At 42.2% G+C, this 20,912-nt stretch overlaps 1 protein-coding gene across 1 annotated transcript in view; it reads left to right on the top strand.

Annotated features, from left to right (window-relative positions):
- Positions 1–20,912, top strand: part of LOC141155150 (complement factor B-like) — a 67,760-nt gene that overhangs the window by 27,142 nt on the left and 19,706 nt on the right. Inside the window, exons 4-11 of the mRNA XM_073641835.1 lie at positions 2,151–2,324; positions 3,501–3,596; positions 12,057–12,190; positions 14,461–14,599; positions 17,586–17,717; positions 18,922–19,017; positions 19,695–19,832; positions 20,382–20,485. Of these exons, the coding sequence (XP_073497936.1) occupies positions 2,151–2,324; positions 3,501–3,596; positions 12,057–12,190; positions 14,461–14,599; positions 17,586–17,717; positions 18,922–19,017; positions 19,695–19,832; positions 20,382–20,485 (1,013 nt within the window). The remainder of the gene's footprint in view (positions 1–2,150; positions 2,325–3,500; positions 3,597–12,056; positions 12,191–14,460; positions 14,600–17,585; positions 17,718–18,921; positions 19,018–19,694; positions 19,833–20,381; positions 20,486–20,912) is intronic.

Here is a 20,912-nt window from a genome sequence, read left to right as displayed (position 1 = left end):
GGTGAGGTGCAGTACCCCTGTGGCGACTGAACCCTCAGGGGTGCCACAGTCACAATAAAGCATATAGGATATGGCCCAACTGGTTACAGTCTTTCCCACAGGTACCGGACATAACTTCAGCCCCAGTTGTTGGCATGGGTAGAGCATCCCTCTTGCTAACTGATCTAGCCATAGGAATTCTTCTCCACCACAGACAGTGCACCCAGATTCCATTATCTTTCGCCTCTGAGACAGACGGACTCTCACGGAAGGGTTCTATGGCAATCCACTGCTCTGAGTAACCAGCTCACGTTGTCCCTAGCCGCCTCTTGCTTATGAGCACTGTTGCTACTTCTCCACACTTTCACTAACTAACTGACACTTCCTGAATTTTGCACTAACTCTCAGTTCCCCCTTCCCCAATCTGGGCCAGCTGTTACAGTTAACGCTGTGTAGGCTAAACTGCAGCAGTTTTACTTTAGAAACATATACCAATATAAAATACATTTAACCTCTCAAAGTGTCAGGGAGCAATAAGTCACCTCCACCACTCCTACATACACTAGAGCACCATCTTAAGAAAAGTATGGAAGGAATTGATTTACTCTGCTTCTGTACCATGTAAAACAGCTACCAGGAGCTAGCAGGTTCTTTTACTTTAGTCTGGAGCCAAAAAGTTCCTCAGAATGTTTAGGAAGGTCCAAGTCCCTGACTAAATCATTTAATTTGAGCTTTGAAAAAAGCTGTGGCTCGTTGAGACTAGCATGAAAGTCTTCATCAGAATTCTGCTCTTAATGTTCTGAATCAGGTGTATCTTCAAGTTTCTCCGGAGGTGAAAGGATAGGTGACCGTGAGGCACAGGGCGAATCGCTGACCGGAGGTCCGGGTATATAATTTCCTTCTTATTTTTAAGGTTGAATCCCTCCATGTTGCACGTACAAAAGTAGCAAATCTGCCTTTGCTCCCCATAGAAACCAATCACAGTGCAGCTCTCAGTTCTTATACTACTGAGGTAAAATGAAAGCTGTGCTCTGATTGGTTGCTATGGACACCACCACACTGTTATGAACTGTGACTAAAATAAAAATCTGTCTTTACTGCCCATAACAACCAATCACACAGCAGCTTTCATTTCTTACACTGCTGAGATAGAATGAAAGATATGCTACGATTGGATACTATGGACACCACCACACTGTTTGGAAGCTGGATTAAAAAAAAAAATCTTCTCTGCCCACAACAGCCAATCGCAGCACAGCGTCCATTAATTTCTAACCAATCTAATGACACCAAAATCATCCACCAAAGGTCACGCAAAGGGGTCAAAGTATGGTGCAAGAAAAGGCCTTTTTTGCGAAAAAAACTGTACATGATGGATTTATTTCAATATTTTTCCTGAGTTCAGCGATCGAAAGTATATAAAAATCACCTATTACTTTTCAAACAATTTTACCCTTGTGGACCTGTGTAATTATACAGTAAAATAGTATAATAAATAATATAATAAAACAAGTATAATAATAAAATAATAGTAATTGCAGGGGACTTAGTAGGTGAGTAATAATTCATTATTTGATATTATAGTGCTCCTACTTTGAAGCCATTTTCTTAAAAACCTAGACAACCCAGATGTGAGAGTTATGGCAGCTCAGCTGTAAATTATTTCTTGCCCATGGAGTTGGCATACGGGTCCAGGCCTGGTAGACCCCCAGCAGGAGTGTCATATAATCCATCTGAAAGCTTCTGTATTGTCAGGGGGGGGGCTGATTGACAGACAGTGAGCACTATTTGCAAGGAAGGATGGGATTCAGATTGATTTTCTATACCTATTTTGATATTTTTCCTCAAAAATAATAAGTTTCCATAGCAAAATTTAGATTGGGTGCATCACAAAGGGTCAAGTAATAAAATTCTAGCAGCTTGCAGCCACCATTAGGGGGAGCTAACAGCAAGTATTGAATTCCAAGGGAAGTATGAATATCTGTATGTACTGGGCTCCCTCTAGTGGTGGCTGTAAAAAAAAAACACTAATGAAAGCAAGAAAAGCATAAAACTATACTACTATACTAAATTAGCCTCTGACGCTGGCGATTTCTCTCTTTGGATTTCGCTTACAAGTTCCATCCCTATTTGACCCCCCTTTTGTTTTCCACACCTTTACCCACATACAGAGTCTGACTGTCCAAATCCAGGAATTCCCATCGGGGCTACGAAAGTAGGTACTTCCTACAAAATTGAGCACAAAGTGACGTATGAATGCCAGCAGGGGCTTCGTATGTTCGGCTCTAAAGAGAGGGTGTGCATGGAGAACAAGCGTTGGTCCGGAGCAGAACCGTCCTGCAGATGTAAGATCATTAGTCTTTATGGAATAAGCTGTTGGTCTTGTGTAGTTTTCCATTATTCATCTTTTACTTTTTCCTAATCCATTTGTTCGATCCTACAACTACCCTTTTGGAATTTTTGGGCTAATGTGATATACTTGCTTGAGATTATGTTAAGAAAACTGCCGCCAAAATTAAAAAAATAAAAGTGTCTCCATGGTTACAGACTACAAACAAACCCTGTGTAGTCAGATCCTGCAGTCGTGTATTAATTTCCACTTTCTGCCTTTTCTTTTACTTCCTATAGAGGGCAGATAAAGTGGAGTTAGATATGATTTCAGGATCAGACAACAGAGAGTTTGTTTGTAGTCTGTAACCATGGTGACACATAAGGTCTACATAGGAGCTGCATACACATAATTATAGACTTCATCATTTTGTTTTGCTGAATTTGGAGCAATAAAAATTGGTTGCAAAAGTGTCCATACCCTCCAAAAACTTTCAAAATAGAAATCAGCAGTTGAGGCAAACACAAAAAACGAAGAGGAACAAAGTAAATCTATGAGAAACTATAGTTTCCGCTACGATGAACATTATTAGGTTAGTATCCCTATAAAAAAAAACAGAGTCTTTTTTTTCCCCAGAAACAGCGACACTCTTGTCTAAAGGCTATTTCTGGTACTGCAGCTGATGCCCTTGGGGGCATAGACAGAAAAGGGCCCCCGTACAAGAACAATATATGGTTCCTTTGCAGCCCAAAAGCTCCTAAAAAAGCAAAATTACGCCTGCTTTGGAAGTAGAAATGGGCCCTTTAATCTCTTGGGCCCCTGTGCGGCCGCACAGGTTGCTCCAATGATATGTCCCCCCTCAGCTAATGCACCTCTTACCTGAAGTGGGCATAGCTACAATACCAGACATAGGGCCTCATTTATCAAAACAATCTAACAAAAATGTCTGTCTTTGTAACCCATAGCAACCAATAACAGTGCAGCTTTCATTTTGAAAACTGCGCTGGAAGAATGAAAGCTGCGCTGTGATTGGACAACACAGACAGCTTTTCTTTCTTTTCCCATAGTGTATACAAATGGGTAATTCTGTCTACGGAAAAGAAAAAGGATAGTTTTTGTAATATAAAACCCCTTTAAGTAAGAGATCCCTGCTCTATGTGTAAGGCGACTGATGTGTCTCTTTCCTCCACAGACTGGTATACGTTTGATACCCCCGAGGAGGTGGCAGAGACTTTCTCTTCCTCCCTTTCTGAAACTATTGAATCATCAGACAAAGATAAAGAAGAAGGTAGGAGAACAGTACGTGACATGAACTCTATAATGGAGGATGCCTATGTTATAGCGGGAGGTGGACAAGAAACGCTCAAATATTAGATATGGCCGTGAAATAAGTAGTGCAAACAGGGCCGGGTCCAGCATTATTTTGGACTTGGGCTTCCAGAGAAAAGAGAGATAATGTTTAGTTTGCACAGGAATATTTTCTTTCAGTACTTGAGATTATGAAAGGAGTAGATGACATTTGCTAAGAAGATCCGGAGGAGAAGCATAGATTAAAGGTTATGTATTAAAGGGGTTGTCCTACCAACACCATCTGTGAGGATAGGTGAGAGAAGAATGATTAGTGGGGTCTGGCTGCTGTGACCACCATCGATCATGAGAAAAGAGGTTCAGCATCCACAGTGTGAATGGATCAGTAGTGCGCATGCTTGCCCTTTGGATCGTTCATGGTGTTGCGGCCACGCATGCGTACTCAAATTTTTATAAACCCATAGAAGAGAATGGAACGGTGGTCCAGTAATGCTCCATCAATCAAGGACCTTGAGACCCATGTTCATAGGACAGTTGGGACATATAGTATATAAAGTCCTATCGATAGGTGATAATAAAATGTTATTTTTGGGTGACTCCTTTAAGGTGTATAGTCCTACTTTTAAGACTTATTTTCAGGGAGATGTAGTACTTTTTTCCTGCATGACTAGTACAAGTAAGAAGAAGGTACTGATTCTTATTTGCAATCTGTAGAATAGCGAAAATTATTACACTTCCTATGTTGGAGGGTCCAGTTGATGGGACTGAGCTCACTGAGCATGCGTGACCACTGTCACCAGACACCCGAAGAGGACGGTCTGAGAGCAATTTATAAGATCACCATAATGAGTGTGTAACACCATCATTGAGACTCAGGAGCATTTTGTTAAAAGATTTTTATTAAATACATCATGACTCTGCCTACCCATTCCCTCCATCCCACAAGAGAAAATAAAACAACAAAAAAAAATGCTAAAATGTAATTTTAAAAAATTCCCAATGCTGCACTTCTTTAATGGAGTGTGGTGTTCTTCCTCCGAGGTAAGGCCAGTGTGATAGTTGTGACCTATCCTTTTGCATTCAACACCACACTTCTCCACCAGAGGGAGCTAGTATGCACTAGGTGCTGCTCCCCTGGTTACAGGGAGACTGGGGAACCAAGAGTTAGGGGAACCAGTTAGTGGGTGAGGGAGGAGGACTTACAAGTTAGTTACACTTTATATTTCATATTTAATAGTAAGCCATCTTTGATCTTGGTCTCTGTCGGTTCTGGTTGTCGTACTGTGCTGTCAACTACTGTGTGTAATGTGACCTCCCTCCGGGAGCGCAGATCCTGTGTGGGCCTGCACCGGTAAGGGACACATCCCTCGTACCCTGGCCTTGGGACGAGAGGTAGGTTGCAGACAAGGAATGTCTCAACCTGGCCGAGGACCAGGATCAAGAAGGCCTGGGAGCTTTAGAGTGTAGCTCCACAGCAAATGGGTCCCGGGGAGGATGCCGACGGAGCGGAGTACGCCACCTGTCCTCGCCTACCTGATCTATTCAGAGGGATTCCGGCTGCAAGAGGGGTACCGGCCCTCGACACCCGACCTTGCACTCCATGTCCTGGACGGGAAAACCCGGTTAGGCCCTGAGGATCCCACGGGGCATCGGATGGAGAGGAATTGCCACCCGTGCCCTAGTCCTGAGAGGAGCTCAGAGGGAGACTCGGCCTATCTACACACGCACAGACGGGAAAGGGTGAAGTCTGTAGTGCAGGAACACTCTGGTGTAGGGTCGCTACCGAACACTGGACTTTCTCGGAGGTAGTCGGACCCCCGTCCCTGGTGGCCGCAGGACTCCGCGGGGAGCAGGGAGTCGCCTTCCCGCTGTCATATCTAAGTGAGTAAAGCCTTGGAAGTTCACCCCTATGGCCTCCGGACTGTTCTTTATGCGCCATACCATGCGACGCGGTGCCCGTACTCCCCGCACTACTACTCCCCCCCTCCATCCCGTTTGCCTGCCCTGAGGCCGCGCTCCGCCTGTGGGGAGCAGTGAGAACTTAGGCCGCCATGACACCAGGCCTCGGCGGACTGTAGCGGCGCTGGTGGCCCCTTTCACCAGGCACCACAGGTGGCGTAGTCGTTAAAATAAGCCACTCAACCCGGACGAGCCCACAACATCTTCCTTTTCATGTGACGGCCGTGAGCACGGGTCGGGCCCGGGCCACGGCTGCATCCCACCTCTCCATCACAGGGCCCGACACCGAATCCCCCAACACCCAGGGTAAACTAAACTCAAAACTAAAAGGGCTCTTTCGAGAATTGAGGACGTCACATAGGCATCAAACAGCATAATAAAAAGCAAAAAACACACCAGACAGGTCAGGGATAAAGTTGAGAAAGCTAAAGCAGGGTTAGGTTATAAAAAAATAGTCCAAGATCTGAACATCCCATGGAGCACTTTCAATCCATCATCCAAAAATGGAAGAAGTATGGCACAACTGCAAACCTACCAAGACATGGCCGACTGACATCCCAAGTAAGGTTAAGTGCCCACGTAGCGTTTTTGTAACGTTTTTGCGGCATTTTTACGGCTGCGAAAACGCCACGAAAACGCTTGTAAAACAGTCTGCCATGCAAAGCAATGTGAATTCTATGTGCTGTGCACATGATGCGCTAATTTCCGCGCCGAGTTCGCATTGCGTTGCAAAACGCAGCATGACCATTTCTACCGCGATTACACTGCAAATTCGCGGCCATTGAGGAACATTGAAAAGCAGCAAACCCGCAGCTATATGTGGATTTGCTGTGTTTCAATTAAATTCAATGGCCGCAAATTTGCAGCGCAATAGCGGTGCGTGTGGTACCCGGGATGAAGAGGAGACTACAACTCCTCTTCATCCCGGCTACCACGCGGTGAAAAAAAGAAATAAAAAAGTTAAAAATAAACAAAACCTGTATATTCACCTCTCCGGCGGCCCCCGGTCTGCTCCCGGCCACGTCCTCTCTCCTTGGCGTCCCGCGGTGTACTGTGAGGACCTGCGGTGACGTCATTTGGTCACCTGATGGTCACGCGACCGTTGACGTTGACGGTCAGGTGATGGTCGCGTGACCATCAGTTGACTAAATGACGTCACCGCAGGTCCTGACAGTACACTGCGGGACGCCAAGCAGAGAGGACGTGGCCGGGAGCAGACCGGAGAGCAGACCGGGGGCCGCCGGAGAGGTGAATATACAGTTGTTTTTTTTTATTTATTAACGTTTTGATTCTTTTTTTCACTATAGATGCTGCATTTAAAGCCTCAGTTGTTCACACATTATAAATCCATGCCGGTTGCATGGATTTATATTGTGTGACCAACTTGTCAAGCACTTTTCCAAGTGATGCTCAAAATCGCTTGGAAAACTGCTTGAAAAAACGCATGTAAAAACGCTGAAAAAACGCTTCTCTCTGGCATGTAAATCTGCATGCGTTTTTTTCTGCCAGAGAGAGGCAAAAACGCTCTGCATCAAATCTGCTACGTGGGCACATAGCCTTAGGGTATGTGCCCACGTAGCGTTTTACAAGCGTATCTGATGCAGAATTTCTGCAGCGGAAACGTTTGTAAAACGCTTGGTAATCCGCACCCCATGGTCACCAATGAGAATCCGCAAGTTCTATGCCCATGCTGCGGATTTTTCCGCAGCGTTTTTGATGCGCACAAAAATCCACAGCATGTCAATTAATTTTGCGTTTCCGCATGCGGAATTGCCTTTCCAATGCAATAAAAAACGCAAGGCAATTCCGCATGTCAAAAACGCGCGATAAACGCTTGCGGAATTCCGCATGCGTTTTTCAGGGAAAGGATATGCAGAAATGAAGGAGAAATTTTCTGCTTCATTTCTGCAACGTGGGCACATAGCCTTAGAAGAGCACTAACTAGAGGAGCAGCCAAGAGGCCCATGGTCACTCTAGAGGAGCTGCAGAGATCCACAGCTCAGGTGTCACAGGATGACTATTGGTCGTGTACTCCACAAATATGGCCTTTATGGAAGAGTGGCAAGAAAAAAATTCATTTTTGAAAGTAAGCCATAAGAAGTTTCTATAATGCCATGTAGGGGACACAGCGAGCATATTAACCCCTTTAAAGCCCAAGATGTACTAATACGTATCTGCGCCCTGGGCTTTAAGAGCCTGATTGTCACAGCTGACACCCGGTGCTATGTGCACTGCTCCTGGCACATTAACCCCCGCAATGCTGCGATCGAAGTCGATCGCAGCATTGCGGGGCCAAGGGAAGTGATCGCGATACTCACCTCTCCTGCCAGCCCCCAGCGGCTTCCCGGATGTTGCCATGATGACCCGATGTCGTCATGACAACATCCGGGTCACCAGACAGCAGGAAGATATTTTGGTCATGCGCAGTGCATGAGCAAAGTATCTTCTGCATCTGCAGCGCTGACAGCCTGTATAGCACAGGGATTGTGCTCCATCCCTATGCTATACAGGCAATCAGAATTAAAAAAATGAAAGTCACATAGTGGGACAAAGTATAAAAGTAAAAAAAAGTGTCACAAAGTGAAAAAAAAAGTTAAAAAAAAATTGTAAAAATATTTAAAAAAAAGAATCCACCAAAAATAAAAATATAATGTACCCATCAATAAATATTATTATGAAAAAAAACAAAAAAAAAACAATAAAAGTACACATATTTGGTATCGCCGAGTCCGGAACGACCTGACCTATAAAATTGTCCCACTAGTTAGCCCCTTCAGTGAACACGGTAAAAAAATAAATCAAAAACAAAGCAAAAAACAATGCTTTATCATCATACCGCCAAACAAAAAATGGAATAACACGCGATCAAAAAGATGAATATAAATAAAAATAGTACCGCTGAAAACGTCATCTCGTCCCGCAAAAAACAAGCTGCCATACAGCTCCATCAGCCGAAAAATAAAAAAGTTATAGCTTTCAGAATAAAGCGATGCAAAAAATTTTTTTTTCTATAAAATAGCTTTTATTGTGTAAAAGCTCCAAAACATAGAAAAACGATATAAATGTGGTACTGCTGTAAACGTACTGACCCGAAGAATAAAGCTACCTTATCAATTTTACCACACGCGGAACAGCATAAAAATTAAAAAAAATAACAATTCCTGAATTGTTGGTTTTTGTTTATTCGTCCTCCCAAAAATCGGAATAGAAAGCGATCAAAAAATGTCACGTGCCTGAAAATGGCACCAATAAAAACGTCAACTCATCCCGCAAAAACAAGCCGTCACATGACTCTGTTGGCCAAAATATGGAAAAATTATAGCTCTCAAAATATGATGATGCAAACACTAGATTTTACAAAAAAATGCGTCTTTTAGTGTGTGACAGCTGTCAATCATAAAAACCCGATATGATTCTGGTATCACTGTAATCGCACCGACCCGAAGGGTTAGGGTTGTGCTAGGGTTAGGGTTGGGGTTAGGGTTGGGCTAGGGTTAGGGTTAGGGTTTGGCTAGGGTTGTGCTAGGGTTGGGGTTAGGGTTGGGGCTAGGGTTGTGTTAGGGTTGGGGTTAGGGTTGGGGTTAGGGTTGGGGTGGGGTTAGGGTTGGGCTAGGGTTAGGGTTGGGCTAGGGTTGTACTAGGGTTAGGGTTGGGGTTGGGCTAGGGTTGGGGTTAGGGTTGGGCTAGGGTTAGGGTTGGGATTTTTTCAAAAGTAAAAAAAAAAAAGATGACGATATGGCGACTAGTGTTGAGTGCAGGTTCTCACTACTTGAGTTTGCATCGGGTGCTCGGGTATGCACTGAGTATCGCGGGTGCTCGAGTGACATGCTCGAGTCTCCGCCCCATATGCTTCACGGCCAAGAAAACCTTGTGGGGATTGCCTGCCATGCACGAGCGATCCCCGCATGTTTTTTTTTGGGTGTGTAATAACCGTGAAACATGCGGGCGGGGACTCGAACAGGTCACTCGAGCACCCGTGATACATGGTGCATACCTGAGTACCCGATGCAAACTCAAGTAGCGAGCACTTGCACTCAAGACTAATGACAACGTATTCAATAAGATGACCTAATGTTATCAAATTCTGTGTCGTACCTCTGGGTTCAAAATGTTCACTATACCCCTTGATAAAATCCTTGAGGGGTGTAGTTTCCAAAATGGGGTCACTTTCCACTATTTAGGCACATCAGGGGCTCTCCAAACGCGACATGGTATCCGCTCTCGATTCCAGCCCATTTTGCGTTCAAAAAGTCACACAGTGCTCCTTTCCTTCTGAACTCTGCCATGCGCCTAAACACTGTATTTTCCCCACATATGGGGTATTGGCGTACTCAGGAGAAATTGCACAAACGTTTTTGGGGTCCATTTTCTTCTCTTACCCTTGTGAAAATAAAAAAAATTGGGGCTAAAACATCATTTTTGTGGAAAAAGTTTGATTTTTTTATTTTCACGGCTCCATGTTATAAACTTCTGTAAAGGACTTGGAGGTTCAGGGTGCTCACCACACATCTAGATAAGTTCCCTGAGGGGTCTAGTTTCCAAAATTGTTCACTTGTGGGGGGTTTCCACTGTTTAGGCACATCAGGGGCACATCCCCTAATTATTCAAGCAAATTTTACATTCAAAAAGTCAAATGGCGCTCCTTCCCTTCCGAACCCTGCCGTGCGCCCAAACAGTGGTTTTCCCCCACATATGGGGTATCTGCGTTCTCAGGGGAAATTGCACAACAAATTTTGGGGTCCATTTTTTCCTGTTACCCCTGCAAAACTAAAAAAAAATTGGGTCTAAAATAACATTTTTGTGAAAAAAGTTAAATGTTAATTTTTTCCTTCCACATTCCAAAAATTCCTGTGAAGCACCTGAAGGGTTAATAAAGTTCTTGAATGTGGTTTTGAGCACCAGTTTTTAGAATGGTGTCACTTTTTCTGTTATAAAGACCCCTCAAAGTGACTTCAAATGTGATGTGGTCCCTAAAAAATGGTTTTGTAAATTTTGTTGGAAAAATGAGAAATCGCTGGTCAACTTTTAACCCTTATAGCTCCCTAATAAAAAAAAATTTTGGTTCCAAAATTGTTCTGATGTAAAGTAGACATGTGGGAAATGTTATTTATTAACTATTTTGTGTGACATATCTCTCTGATTTAAGGGCATAAAAATTCAAATTTTGAAAATTGCTAAATTTTCAAAATTTTCGCCAAATTTCAGTTTTTTTCAAAAATAAATGCAAGTGATATCGAAGAAATTTTACCACAATCATGAAGTACAATATGTCACGAAAAAACAGTCTCAGAATCAGCGGGATCCGTTGAAGCGTTCTAGAGTAATTACCTCATAAAGTGACAGTGGTCAGAATTGTAAAAATTGGCCTGTTCATTAACGTGCAAACCACCTTGGGTTGTAAAGGGGTTAAAGAAGGTGCTCTGATCAGATAAGACCAAAGTAGAACATTTTAGTCTAAATGCAAAATGGTATGTGTTGCGGAAAACTAAAACTGCACATCACCCTGAAAACACCATCCCCGCCGTCACACATAGTGGTGGCAGCATCCTGCTGTGGGGAGGCTTTTCTTCATAAGGGACAGAAAAGCTGGTCAATGTTGATGGGAAGATGGATGGAGCTAAATACAGGACAATTCTGGAGGAAAACCTGTTAGAGGCTGCAAAAGACTTGAGACTGGGGCGTAGGTTCTCCTTCCTGCAGGACAACGACCCTAAACATCCTGCCAGAGCTACTATGGATGGTTTAGATCAAAGCATATTCATGTGTGTGAATGGCCCAAAGTCCAGACTTAAATCCCATTGAGAATCTGTGACAAGACTTGATAATTGCTGTTCACAGACGTCTCCATCCTATGTCACTGAGCGAAAGTGGGTGAGCAAAGAAGAAGGGGCAAAATGTCACCTCTAGATGTGCAAAGCTGGTAGAGACAGACCCCAACATACTTGTGGAAATAAGTACAGCGAAAGATGGTCCTACAAAGTATTGACTCAGTGGGACTGAATACAAATGCACAAATGTCACAATTTTCAGATTTATATTTTTTAAATATTTAGAAAACCATGTATAATTTCCTTTACACGTCACAAATAATTTCTCATTTGTGTTGCATTATTATCTTGTGAGCCAGCCCCCTCCCCTTTGTAAAAACCATAAGAATTAGAATTAAAGAAAAAGACCCATATAGCTGAAACCGTAGAGGGGATTTAACACAATGCAAATAAATAAAAGAGAATATTCAAAGGGGCAGCGGGAATAAGACAAGAGCAAAAAGTAGACACCTTTTGACCTGGTGACAGGTCCCCTTTAAGGGGATAAATTTGGATCATACTGGTTTCTATTGGCACACTAGAACGACGAGCCATGGAGGAGGCGCTCTACAGTAAGCATGTTACTATCAGCAGATTAAAAGGGGCCCCCGACGGCCAACGCTCACGTTAGGGCAGGTATACAGATCCTGATGCTTCTTTTATTTTTCACATAGGGGAGGCTGTTCGTAAAATAGGAGTGAAAGAAGGAGGTCTTATGAACATCTTCATTATCATCGATGCCTCTAAAAGCGTCGGACCACAAAACTTTGAAACCGCAAAGGAAATCAGTGAAGTGTTCATAGAAAAGGTATGGAGAATATATGTAGACAAGTGATGGTCACTACCCTCTTAGGCTGCTTTATACAGAACCTTGATAGAAAAAGTTATACATATACATAGGAGTAGGACATAACCTAATACAATAGAGTAGGAGACCAGTGAGCAGGACTACAATGTTGTTTAACCCATAAGTCTAGGGTATAGGTTAATAGACAGTAGAATAAATATAAGAGGCTACCTTATAGTCAATGTAGTGAATCTCATTGAAATAAGAGGTAATAAAGATGTATATATAGTATGTACTATAGGTGTCTCAAATATAAGATTTAGAAGGGTAGGTTACCTGTAGACATTAGGTGTAGTCCTAGATGGTAAATTCTCTGGCTCAATAGCTACCTAAAAAAAAAAAATTTTGATAAAATAAACTTATGATATATAAAATATATTGATCTATTGCTCCCTCCTTTTGCTCCTGATTGGTTATGCTTAGATAGGAGGGGATCCTCTCCACAACTTAAGGCTGTTCTTTTAGTAGTATTTATACAGAACCTGTGTGATAATGGCGTACCTTCTGCTGTCCTGCAATGTAACCAGGCTTGGACTGGCCTACGGGAGAACAGGTGAATTCTCCGGTGGGCCCCTGTGAAGGACTGTTAATAAGTAGTGCTATTTCACTTGATTCACAATTTGCAGAAAAGGATATCTAATCATTCAGTAAACAAGCTAGCCAAATTAATATTATATTAAAGCAAAAATAAATTTGTGTACTAGGGTCAGGTTATTTATTTTTGCATGTAGCTGAACAGTGGGCCCCAAGAGTCAATGTTACTGGTGGGCCTTTGCCAATCCAGTCTGACGCTGAATGTAAATGGACAATATAGTGCCATACAATCACAAAAATAAGGCTTTCCCGAGCCTTGACTGAATGGAGCAGAGAGTAAGCATGATCACCTCCGCTCCATTCATTCTCTATGGCATTGCATGAGTCCTGCGCTCTCAATAGGGGATAATATCTATTTGGTGCAACCCCCGACTACATAATTTAAAATTGATTTTTGGTTGTTGCAAGCCTTAGGTGCTAGCATATCGCTTGCTCCCTTACAGCATCTGTTAGATGTTTTTATTTGTAAGAAAAGGCTTCCATCTTTCAATCCTACCCCACGGGTCAGACAAATGAAGAATACGGGAGATTATTATCATGTGACGTACACAACCAAGACTTGCCAGAAATTCATGCAGCTTCTTTAATGTTGCTGTAACCCTCCTGGCAGCTTACTGGACCAATTTTCTTCTTGTATTTTCATCAACTTTTGAGGGGCGTCTAGTTCTAGGTAAAGTCACTGTTGTGCCAAATTTAAGCCACTTCTTGATGACAGTTTTCAATTTTGTACCCTTTTCCTGAATAATAATTTACAACAGTGAGATCCCTTTCCTGTGTTGTCAGCTGTTTAGTTTATATGAGGTTAATCATAATCCTTGTAAATGATGGTGGCTGTGTACTGACTACTATGTCTAACAAACAAAGTAGCACTCTGCAACGCTAAGTATGCGAACATGAAATATATGAAATTTATGAAATTTGAATAGTATTGCTGCTCTAGAAAATATAAATGAGAAATCTTAGCGCATAAATTGGCCAATTCATATGTTCCTGATAGTCATGATAAGGTGTTTCTCGTCATACCAGGACCCTGTCAATGTGAACTCCTCTCTAAGGGACAAAAGTCTGCTTGTGTGTGGGAATGCAAGTTCCTGCTGCAATTAAAACCGCCTTTGACTGAGCACTCTGCCTCTAGGCCACAGGCAGTTTTAATTGCAGCAGGAACTTGCATTCCCACACACAAGCAGACTTTTGTCCCTTAGAGAGGAGTTCACATTGGCAGGGTCCTGGTATGAAGGGAAACACCTTATCGTGGCTACCAGGTGCACATGAATTGGCCAATTTATGCCCTAAGATTTCTCATTTATTTCTATTTTCTAGAGCAGTAATGCTATTCATATTTCATATATTTCACGTTCGCATACTTAGTGTTGCAGAGTGCTACTTTGTTTGCTAGTTATATATGGAGGTAGCTGCTCCTAGTAAGCACCTGTACACACCTATTTCTTGTTTTGGAAGTGCCGGTCAGTTTTTTCTGTTTACTAACTACTATGTAACATAAATTTATGAGTGGTATTAAAGGTGGAAAATGTTCTGAAATGATTCTTCTCGGTATGATTCTTTTTTTATGCGACCTGGCATTTTAACAGGGGTGTGTAGACTTTTTATATTGATTGATATATCATTGTCTCTTACAGATATCCAGCTTTGATTTCACGCCTCGCTATGCTGTCATCTCGTATGCGTCATTTGCAAAACCCATTATGCTGCTGTCTGATGATGACAGTGTGGACGCTGACGCGGTCATTGAGAGGATTAAAGAGTTTAAGTACACAGGTAATGGAGCTCACGACGCTTTGAGAATAACTTTACTCATGATATAAGATCACATGAAAAATCACAACTGCTAGAACACTATAGAACAATAATTGAAAGGGTATTATAGTTTAGAGATCCCATGTCCATTCAAGCCATTACATAAGGGCTCACTCAGACAAGCGTATAAATCGGACGAGTGCAATATGAGAAAACATTGTATTGTACTCTGACCAATGTTAGTAAATGAGTTTCCTCAGTTCTAATTGGACTGAGAAAAAAAAAATTCAGCACGCTGTGAGTGGATGCAAGAATCGGATTGCACTTGCTAATGTAAGTCAATGGGTGCATTAAAAAAATCGGATGGCACACGGATCATGTGTGTGCTGCCCGATTTTTACACAGACATCTCATAGGAAACCCGACATTTCATCAGCCAAGTCCACATACAATAAATCCACAGCCCGGACCGATAGATAGATCGAATACATAGATCGAATGATAGATAGAATAGATAGGATAGATGTCCTGTAGATATTTAATGTCACAAGCCCCCTACATGTAATAAACTAGCACCCTTTAGTGCCTTTCTTGTGGCACTAAAAGGTGTTTAGCCTTATTTAACCTATCAAATAAATAATTAAAAAAAAATGACATGAGGTCCCCTCTAGTTTTGATAACTAGCCAAGGTAAAGTAGACAGCTGTGGGTTTATATTATTAAGCTGGGAAGGTCCCTGGTTATTGGACCCTTCCAAGCTTAAAAATACAAGCCCGCAGCCACCCCAGAACTGGCGCATCACATGAGAAGCACCAATTATGGCGCTTGGTCCGGCTCTTCCCGATTGCCCTGGCGCGGTGGGAATCGGAGTAATGGTAGTTGAGGTTGATGACAGCTGTGATTTGTCAAAAATCACAGCTGCCATCAATCCCAGGGTTTAGTAATGGAGAGGTGTCTATTAGACCCCCCCATTACTAACCCGGTATTTAAAAATAAAAAGACATACACAGAGAAAAAAGTTAATGTGAAAAACAAATCTCCCACACATTCCCTGGTTCACCAGCTTAGTTAAAAAAAAAGCCATGCAGGTACGCTGTAGTCTAGGGAATCCTCCGAAGTCCACCAAATCCGCCGTAGTCCACAACCGGATACCTGAAAGACATGAAAAGCGAGAAAAATAAACAATACACTCTCCTTTGTTCACCCATTTATTCCCAAAAAACGTTGCCACGCAGATCCAACGTAGTCTAGAGTTCCCTGAATCCGGTGCCGGCAACTGTGAATAGCAGGAAGGATACTGCTATTCGCAGGCTCCGGGTACTGCTAATCAGAGTGGTCAGCTCCCACAAGACCCGGCGGCTCTCAACAGCGGTGACGTCAGTAACTACACAACTCATCAGATTCTCAGAGTCTCAAAGAGGGCAGCGTGACTCGGTTACTCTGATGAGCGGTATAGTTACTGACGTCACAGCTGTTCAGAGCCGCTGGTCTCGTGGGTGACGGCCGCTCTAATTAGCGGTGACGTCAGTACCCAGAGTCTGTAAATAGCAGTATCCTTCCTGCTATTCACAGTAGCTGGCACCGGATTCAAGGAACCTTAGGCTACGTCGGTTATGCATGGCAACATTTTTTGGGAATAAATTGGTGAACGAGGGAGAGTGTATTGTTTATTTTTCTCGCTTTTTATGTATTTCATGTATCTGGTTGTGGACTATAGCAGATTCAGTGAACTATGGCAAATTCCCTGGACTAAGGTGTACCTGCATGGCTTTTTTTTTCTTTATTTTTTTTTTAATTAATTGATGAGGCAGGGAATGTGTGGGGGAGTGTTTATTCAGATAAACTTTTTTTTTCTCTGTGTGTGTCTTTTTATTTTTAAATACTGGGATAGTAATGGGGGTATCTGATAGACACCTCTCCATTACTAACCCCGGGGTTGATGGCAGCTTTGATTTTTGACAAATCACAGCTGTCATCAACCCCAACTACCATTAGCCCGATTGCCACCAGGGCAATCTGGAAGAGCCTGGCAAAGCATCACAATTGGCGCATCTCATGTGATACGCCAATTCTGGGGTGGCAGCGGGCTGGTATTTTTAGGCTGGGAAGGGCCCAATAACCATGGACCTTCCCAGTCTGATAATATAAGCTCACAGCTGTCTGCTTTACCTTGGCTGATTATCAAAAATAGAAGGGACCTCATGTTTTTTTTTAATTAATTTATTTATTTAATAGATTAAATAAGGCTAAACACCCTTTAGTGCTACATGAAAGGCACTAAAGGGTGTAAGTGTATTATATGTAGGGGGTTTGTAAAATTATATGTCTACAGGATATCTATATATTCTATCTATCTATCTATCTATCTATCTATCTATCTATCTATCTATCTATCTATCTATCTATCTATCTATCCATTAATCTATTCTATCTATTTATATCTGTATATAAGATTGCTTTATTAGTTTGTAAACTAGCTTTAAATTGCATAGAGAATTACAGTATGTAAAAGATTATATTAAAAACGCATATGCAAATGCATTCGGATGCAAGGTGAGAAAAATCGCATTGTACTCGCATGACTCTCGCATGTCCTACTTTTCTGGATCAACATTGGACAGATTCTTTTTATACGCTAGTGTGACTCCAGCCTAAAGGTGGGTGGAGATGGGATGGATAGGGTGTCTCTCGTTCTGGAGGACCAGTCCTGTCCTGCGTTACACAGACGATCCATTCATCTGAATGGACACAGCGTAATACTTATTTTGCCCTGTGGTGTTACTGCAGGAAAACGAACCACTTCCTGCCAAAAATAAGCGGTGATCACTGAAGATCCCAGCATTGTCTAAGAGATCCTCCTAACAAGTAGATATAGTACAATATCTTCTCAATAACTCTTTTAATCACCCTTCCACTCCTGAAGCTATGAAACTCTTAAGCTTTCCATAATTAGCTTGATGCAAAGCTGACATGAATAAATCTGTATTTTTTTTTTTATTTTTAAAAAGCACATCAAGATAAACTGGGAACGAATACTCGGGCAGCCCTGAATGAAACTCACAACATGTTGTCTCTGGAAAATACGAGAAATCCCAAAAGGTTCCTGGAAACAAGAAATGTAATCCTGCTGATGACAGATGGTAAGTATTGGGTCACAGTTAGTCCTTCAGGTCACTAATGAAAGTATTAATCAGTTCTTAATCCTTATCTACTTCAACTTCTAGTCAGTGCTCTATCTTCCTCCTAAACTTTTTAGCCAAAGGATCCCCGGGCGGGCTTGGCTCGACTGTATAATAGGTCCTAAATGTCCAGCAGAAGACAACCCTTTTTGGTAGTAGCTTTGGAGCCAATCACTCACATTTTCTTATAGGTCCCCTTTCTCCATCCCTCACCTGTCACTCTGTGCAACTCTCTGCCTTCTCCAATTCTCTTTTAGAAGCTTACAGTCCTCTTCCATCTTGACACTGGTCTCCAGCACTGCTTTGGCCCGAGTTATCATCAAGGTCTAATCAGTGTTGGAGGTGTCGAAGACCATTGTGAAGTTGGAAGAGGACCAGAGACACCTAGAAGAGGACCAGATGACTAGGTGGGAGTTACGCAGGGGTACAGGTGAGTGGCAGGAAGCACTAAATATTGTATTATTTTTTGTCCTCTTCCTAATCCTTTACAGTTCAGCAAAACGGGCAGTGGCCATGGTCTCTTCAGACCCTAGAGCATAACAAACGTAAGGTTTAAAAGGAAAAAAGATTATACTCACTTCTTCTTGGCCCTCGCCTGTCCTTTCATGGTGGTCCCAGCCTGGTCGTCCAGTCTTCTTATAACTGCCTTCGATTCTCTTCCGTCTTCTCATTGGTCGGCCTCCAATGCTGATTAGACCTTGCATCGTCATGACAGTGAGTAGAGCCTAGTTAATGACTAGGCCTCACTTGACATCATGTAGTGTGTTTCCTCACAACGTCATGATGTCGCCAGGTCTAGTGTTTAAGGCACCTAAAAGAGGACAAAATGATCAGGCGTGGAGCTGGAAGACAAAGGTGAGGGATGAGAGGTCCAATATTACATTTTTAATTCCTTCCCTATCATTTAGAAACAGAACTTTTATTTGTAAAATTTAAAATTTGATCATAATGCAATTTTTTTAGCAATGCACATGTTCTGCATAGATGGAGGATGGCTCCTCAAATCATTTCATCTGTTAGGTCCAAAGAACTTAGATCTGATGCTCAGCCTTTTGAAGTTTTCAGTCTGTGCTTTATCCTCACCCCATAGCCAAAGTTTTACGTCGCCACAAACACATTCAAAGTCATTGTCTCCTCTTCACGACAACTGTGTTTCACCCCTTAGGAAAGCACAATATGGGAGGAGACCCTACTGTGGAGATAAGGAGGATCAGAGAAATTCTGGACATCAGGAAGGGCAATAACCGAGAAGATTTTCTGGGTATGGAATATATATGTTATGGTACTTGTGCCTCTTTTCAGTAGACTGTGATTATAACCACTATCAGCTGCAATGTTGGGTAATCAGTTGTCAGATACAAAAGCCCCAGGAGATGACAGATACGGTTCATTGTCACTTCCGTCTTCTCTATTACATTACCCACATTAATTTGCGCTGGCAGTGTCATTGTGACTGTATCTTTTGTACCTGGTGATCAAGTGAAATCCTGATCATCTGTGTGTCTTTGAGGTCCTTCGGAGACAAAGACCTTAAACACCAGGGACTATTCACATTATATCCAAACGACTAATGCTTTATGGCCACAACATCTTTAGGACTTTGTACTAAAAAGGCTATATCCATGATATTCATAAGGGGGTTTACAAATGGTTGGTCCACTTTGGTCTTGGCACCAAACTGGTGAAACAATAAGTAGCAGAGCTGTTATTAGGAATGGTTAAGGTGTATTAAACAGAATCTCGCGAAACCAATGCGTACAGTGGTCTGTGATGATGGACGCCAGCAAGATGCAGTTTTGGTAGATGCCTCCCATACATTTCCCCCTTGTTCATGGAAAATATGTTGCTAATTTACATTATATTAATATAATTTATAGTCTCATTATTCCTCAATATTTTAAATCATCCCCGCTTTAATTAATTTTCTCTCATTTATAGACGTTTATGTCTTCGGCCTGGGTAAAGACATAAGCGAAGATGAAATCAATGACATTGCATCCAAGAAAGCTCCCGAGAAGCATGTTTTCAAGATGGAAAATGTAGATGATATGAAGAAGGCCTTTGACAAAATGTTAGGTGAGAACATTTAAATTTCTTTCTTCCTTATTGTCTGCAATGATGTCATTGTTCATGCCTGTATGGAGCCGCAGAAAGCCTTGACAAAGGGCAGGAATAGTATTCTGCCACCTATGTATGTAGGTCAGTTGTGTCTGAAGGATGTGACCACAGAGCTCTGTACAGGCAGTGGTAGATAGGTTACTCGCTATCCTCTCTTCGCTTGCCTGACCAGCTGCATGTGGATGATGGAGAAAGGAAGATGCAGTGGACAAATTTTTAGGTAGTTTATTAACTGTACCTTGATAAATTAGGAAGTAGAGATGTCAGAGAAGATGAAGGGACATTCATGAAGAAAAAAGATGGAGAGTGGAGGATAGAGGTAAGAGAAGAATCCTCTCCAGCTCTGACACACATTTCTGCCATGTGCTTGTGGTGGGATCAGGTGTGGTCCAAATCTCATACGTAGGTGGGATGATGTCACCACCTTATTTTTTTGCCACCAACTGACCCTGTCTGCACGAGTTCTGTTTTTTATCAATTCTGCTTCTTCTTTCACCTTTTTTTTAGATGATACAGAAGTTCTTCAGATGTGTGGACTTTCCAAAGAACGACTTGAAGATGATCAGGGCCTAGAAGAAGTGTTTCCCTGGATTGCTAAAATTACCATCACAGTAAGTCCATATCTGCTTCATTCGTTACACTATACCTAGAGTAAGAAATCCCTAGATATGCAACAAGAGGAGATGTAGTGTCAGAAAGTCATAGGTGAGGATAACATAAATATATTCTGACTATATCACATAAATCCAAGGTTACATTTGAACTGCATTTAAAATTGATAAAAGAAAACCTCTAGCTGGTGCAAGTAAGCTACCACAAAGCCATGATCACCTAGTAAAGTGGTCCTCAAATGAGATTGCTGCCCATTTAAGACCCCTGAATCTTCCAAAGACGTTTCAGTAGTTGCCAAAGTAGGTTTTGGTGGACAAACATCTGATGAGAGTTGTCCTCTGCAAAACAACACTATTGCATGCAGACAGTTCGTCTTTATACTGACTACTATTTGTCACCAGTTTCTCTGGCAGCCCTAACTTCCTG

The sequence above is a fragment of the Phyllobates terribilis genome, unplaced genomic scaffold (assembly GCF_046119375.1).
Source record: "Phyllobates terribilis strain yellow unplaced genomic scaffold, ASM4611937v1 Scaffold_7__3_contigs__length_470593459, whole genome shotgun sequence".
Lineage (NCBI taxonomy): Eukaryota > Metazoa > Chordata > Amphibia > Anura > Dendrobatidae > Phyllobates > Phyllobates terribilis.
The sequence above is the reverse complement of the archived record's forward strand: the minus strand, read 5'-3'. Positions and strand labels throughout refer to the sequence as shown.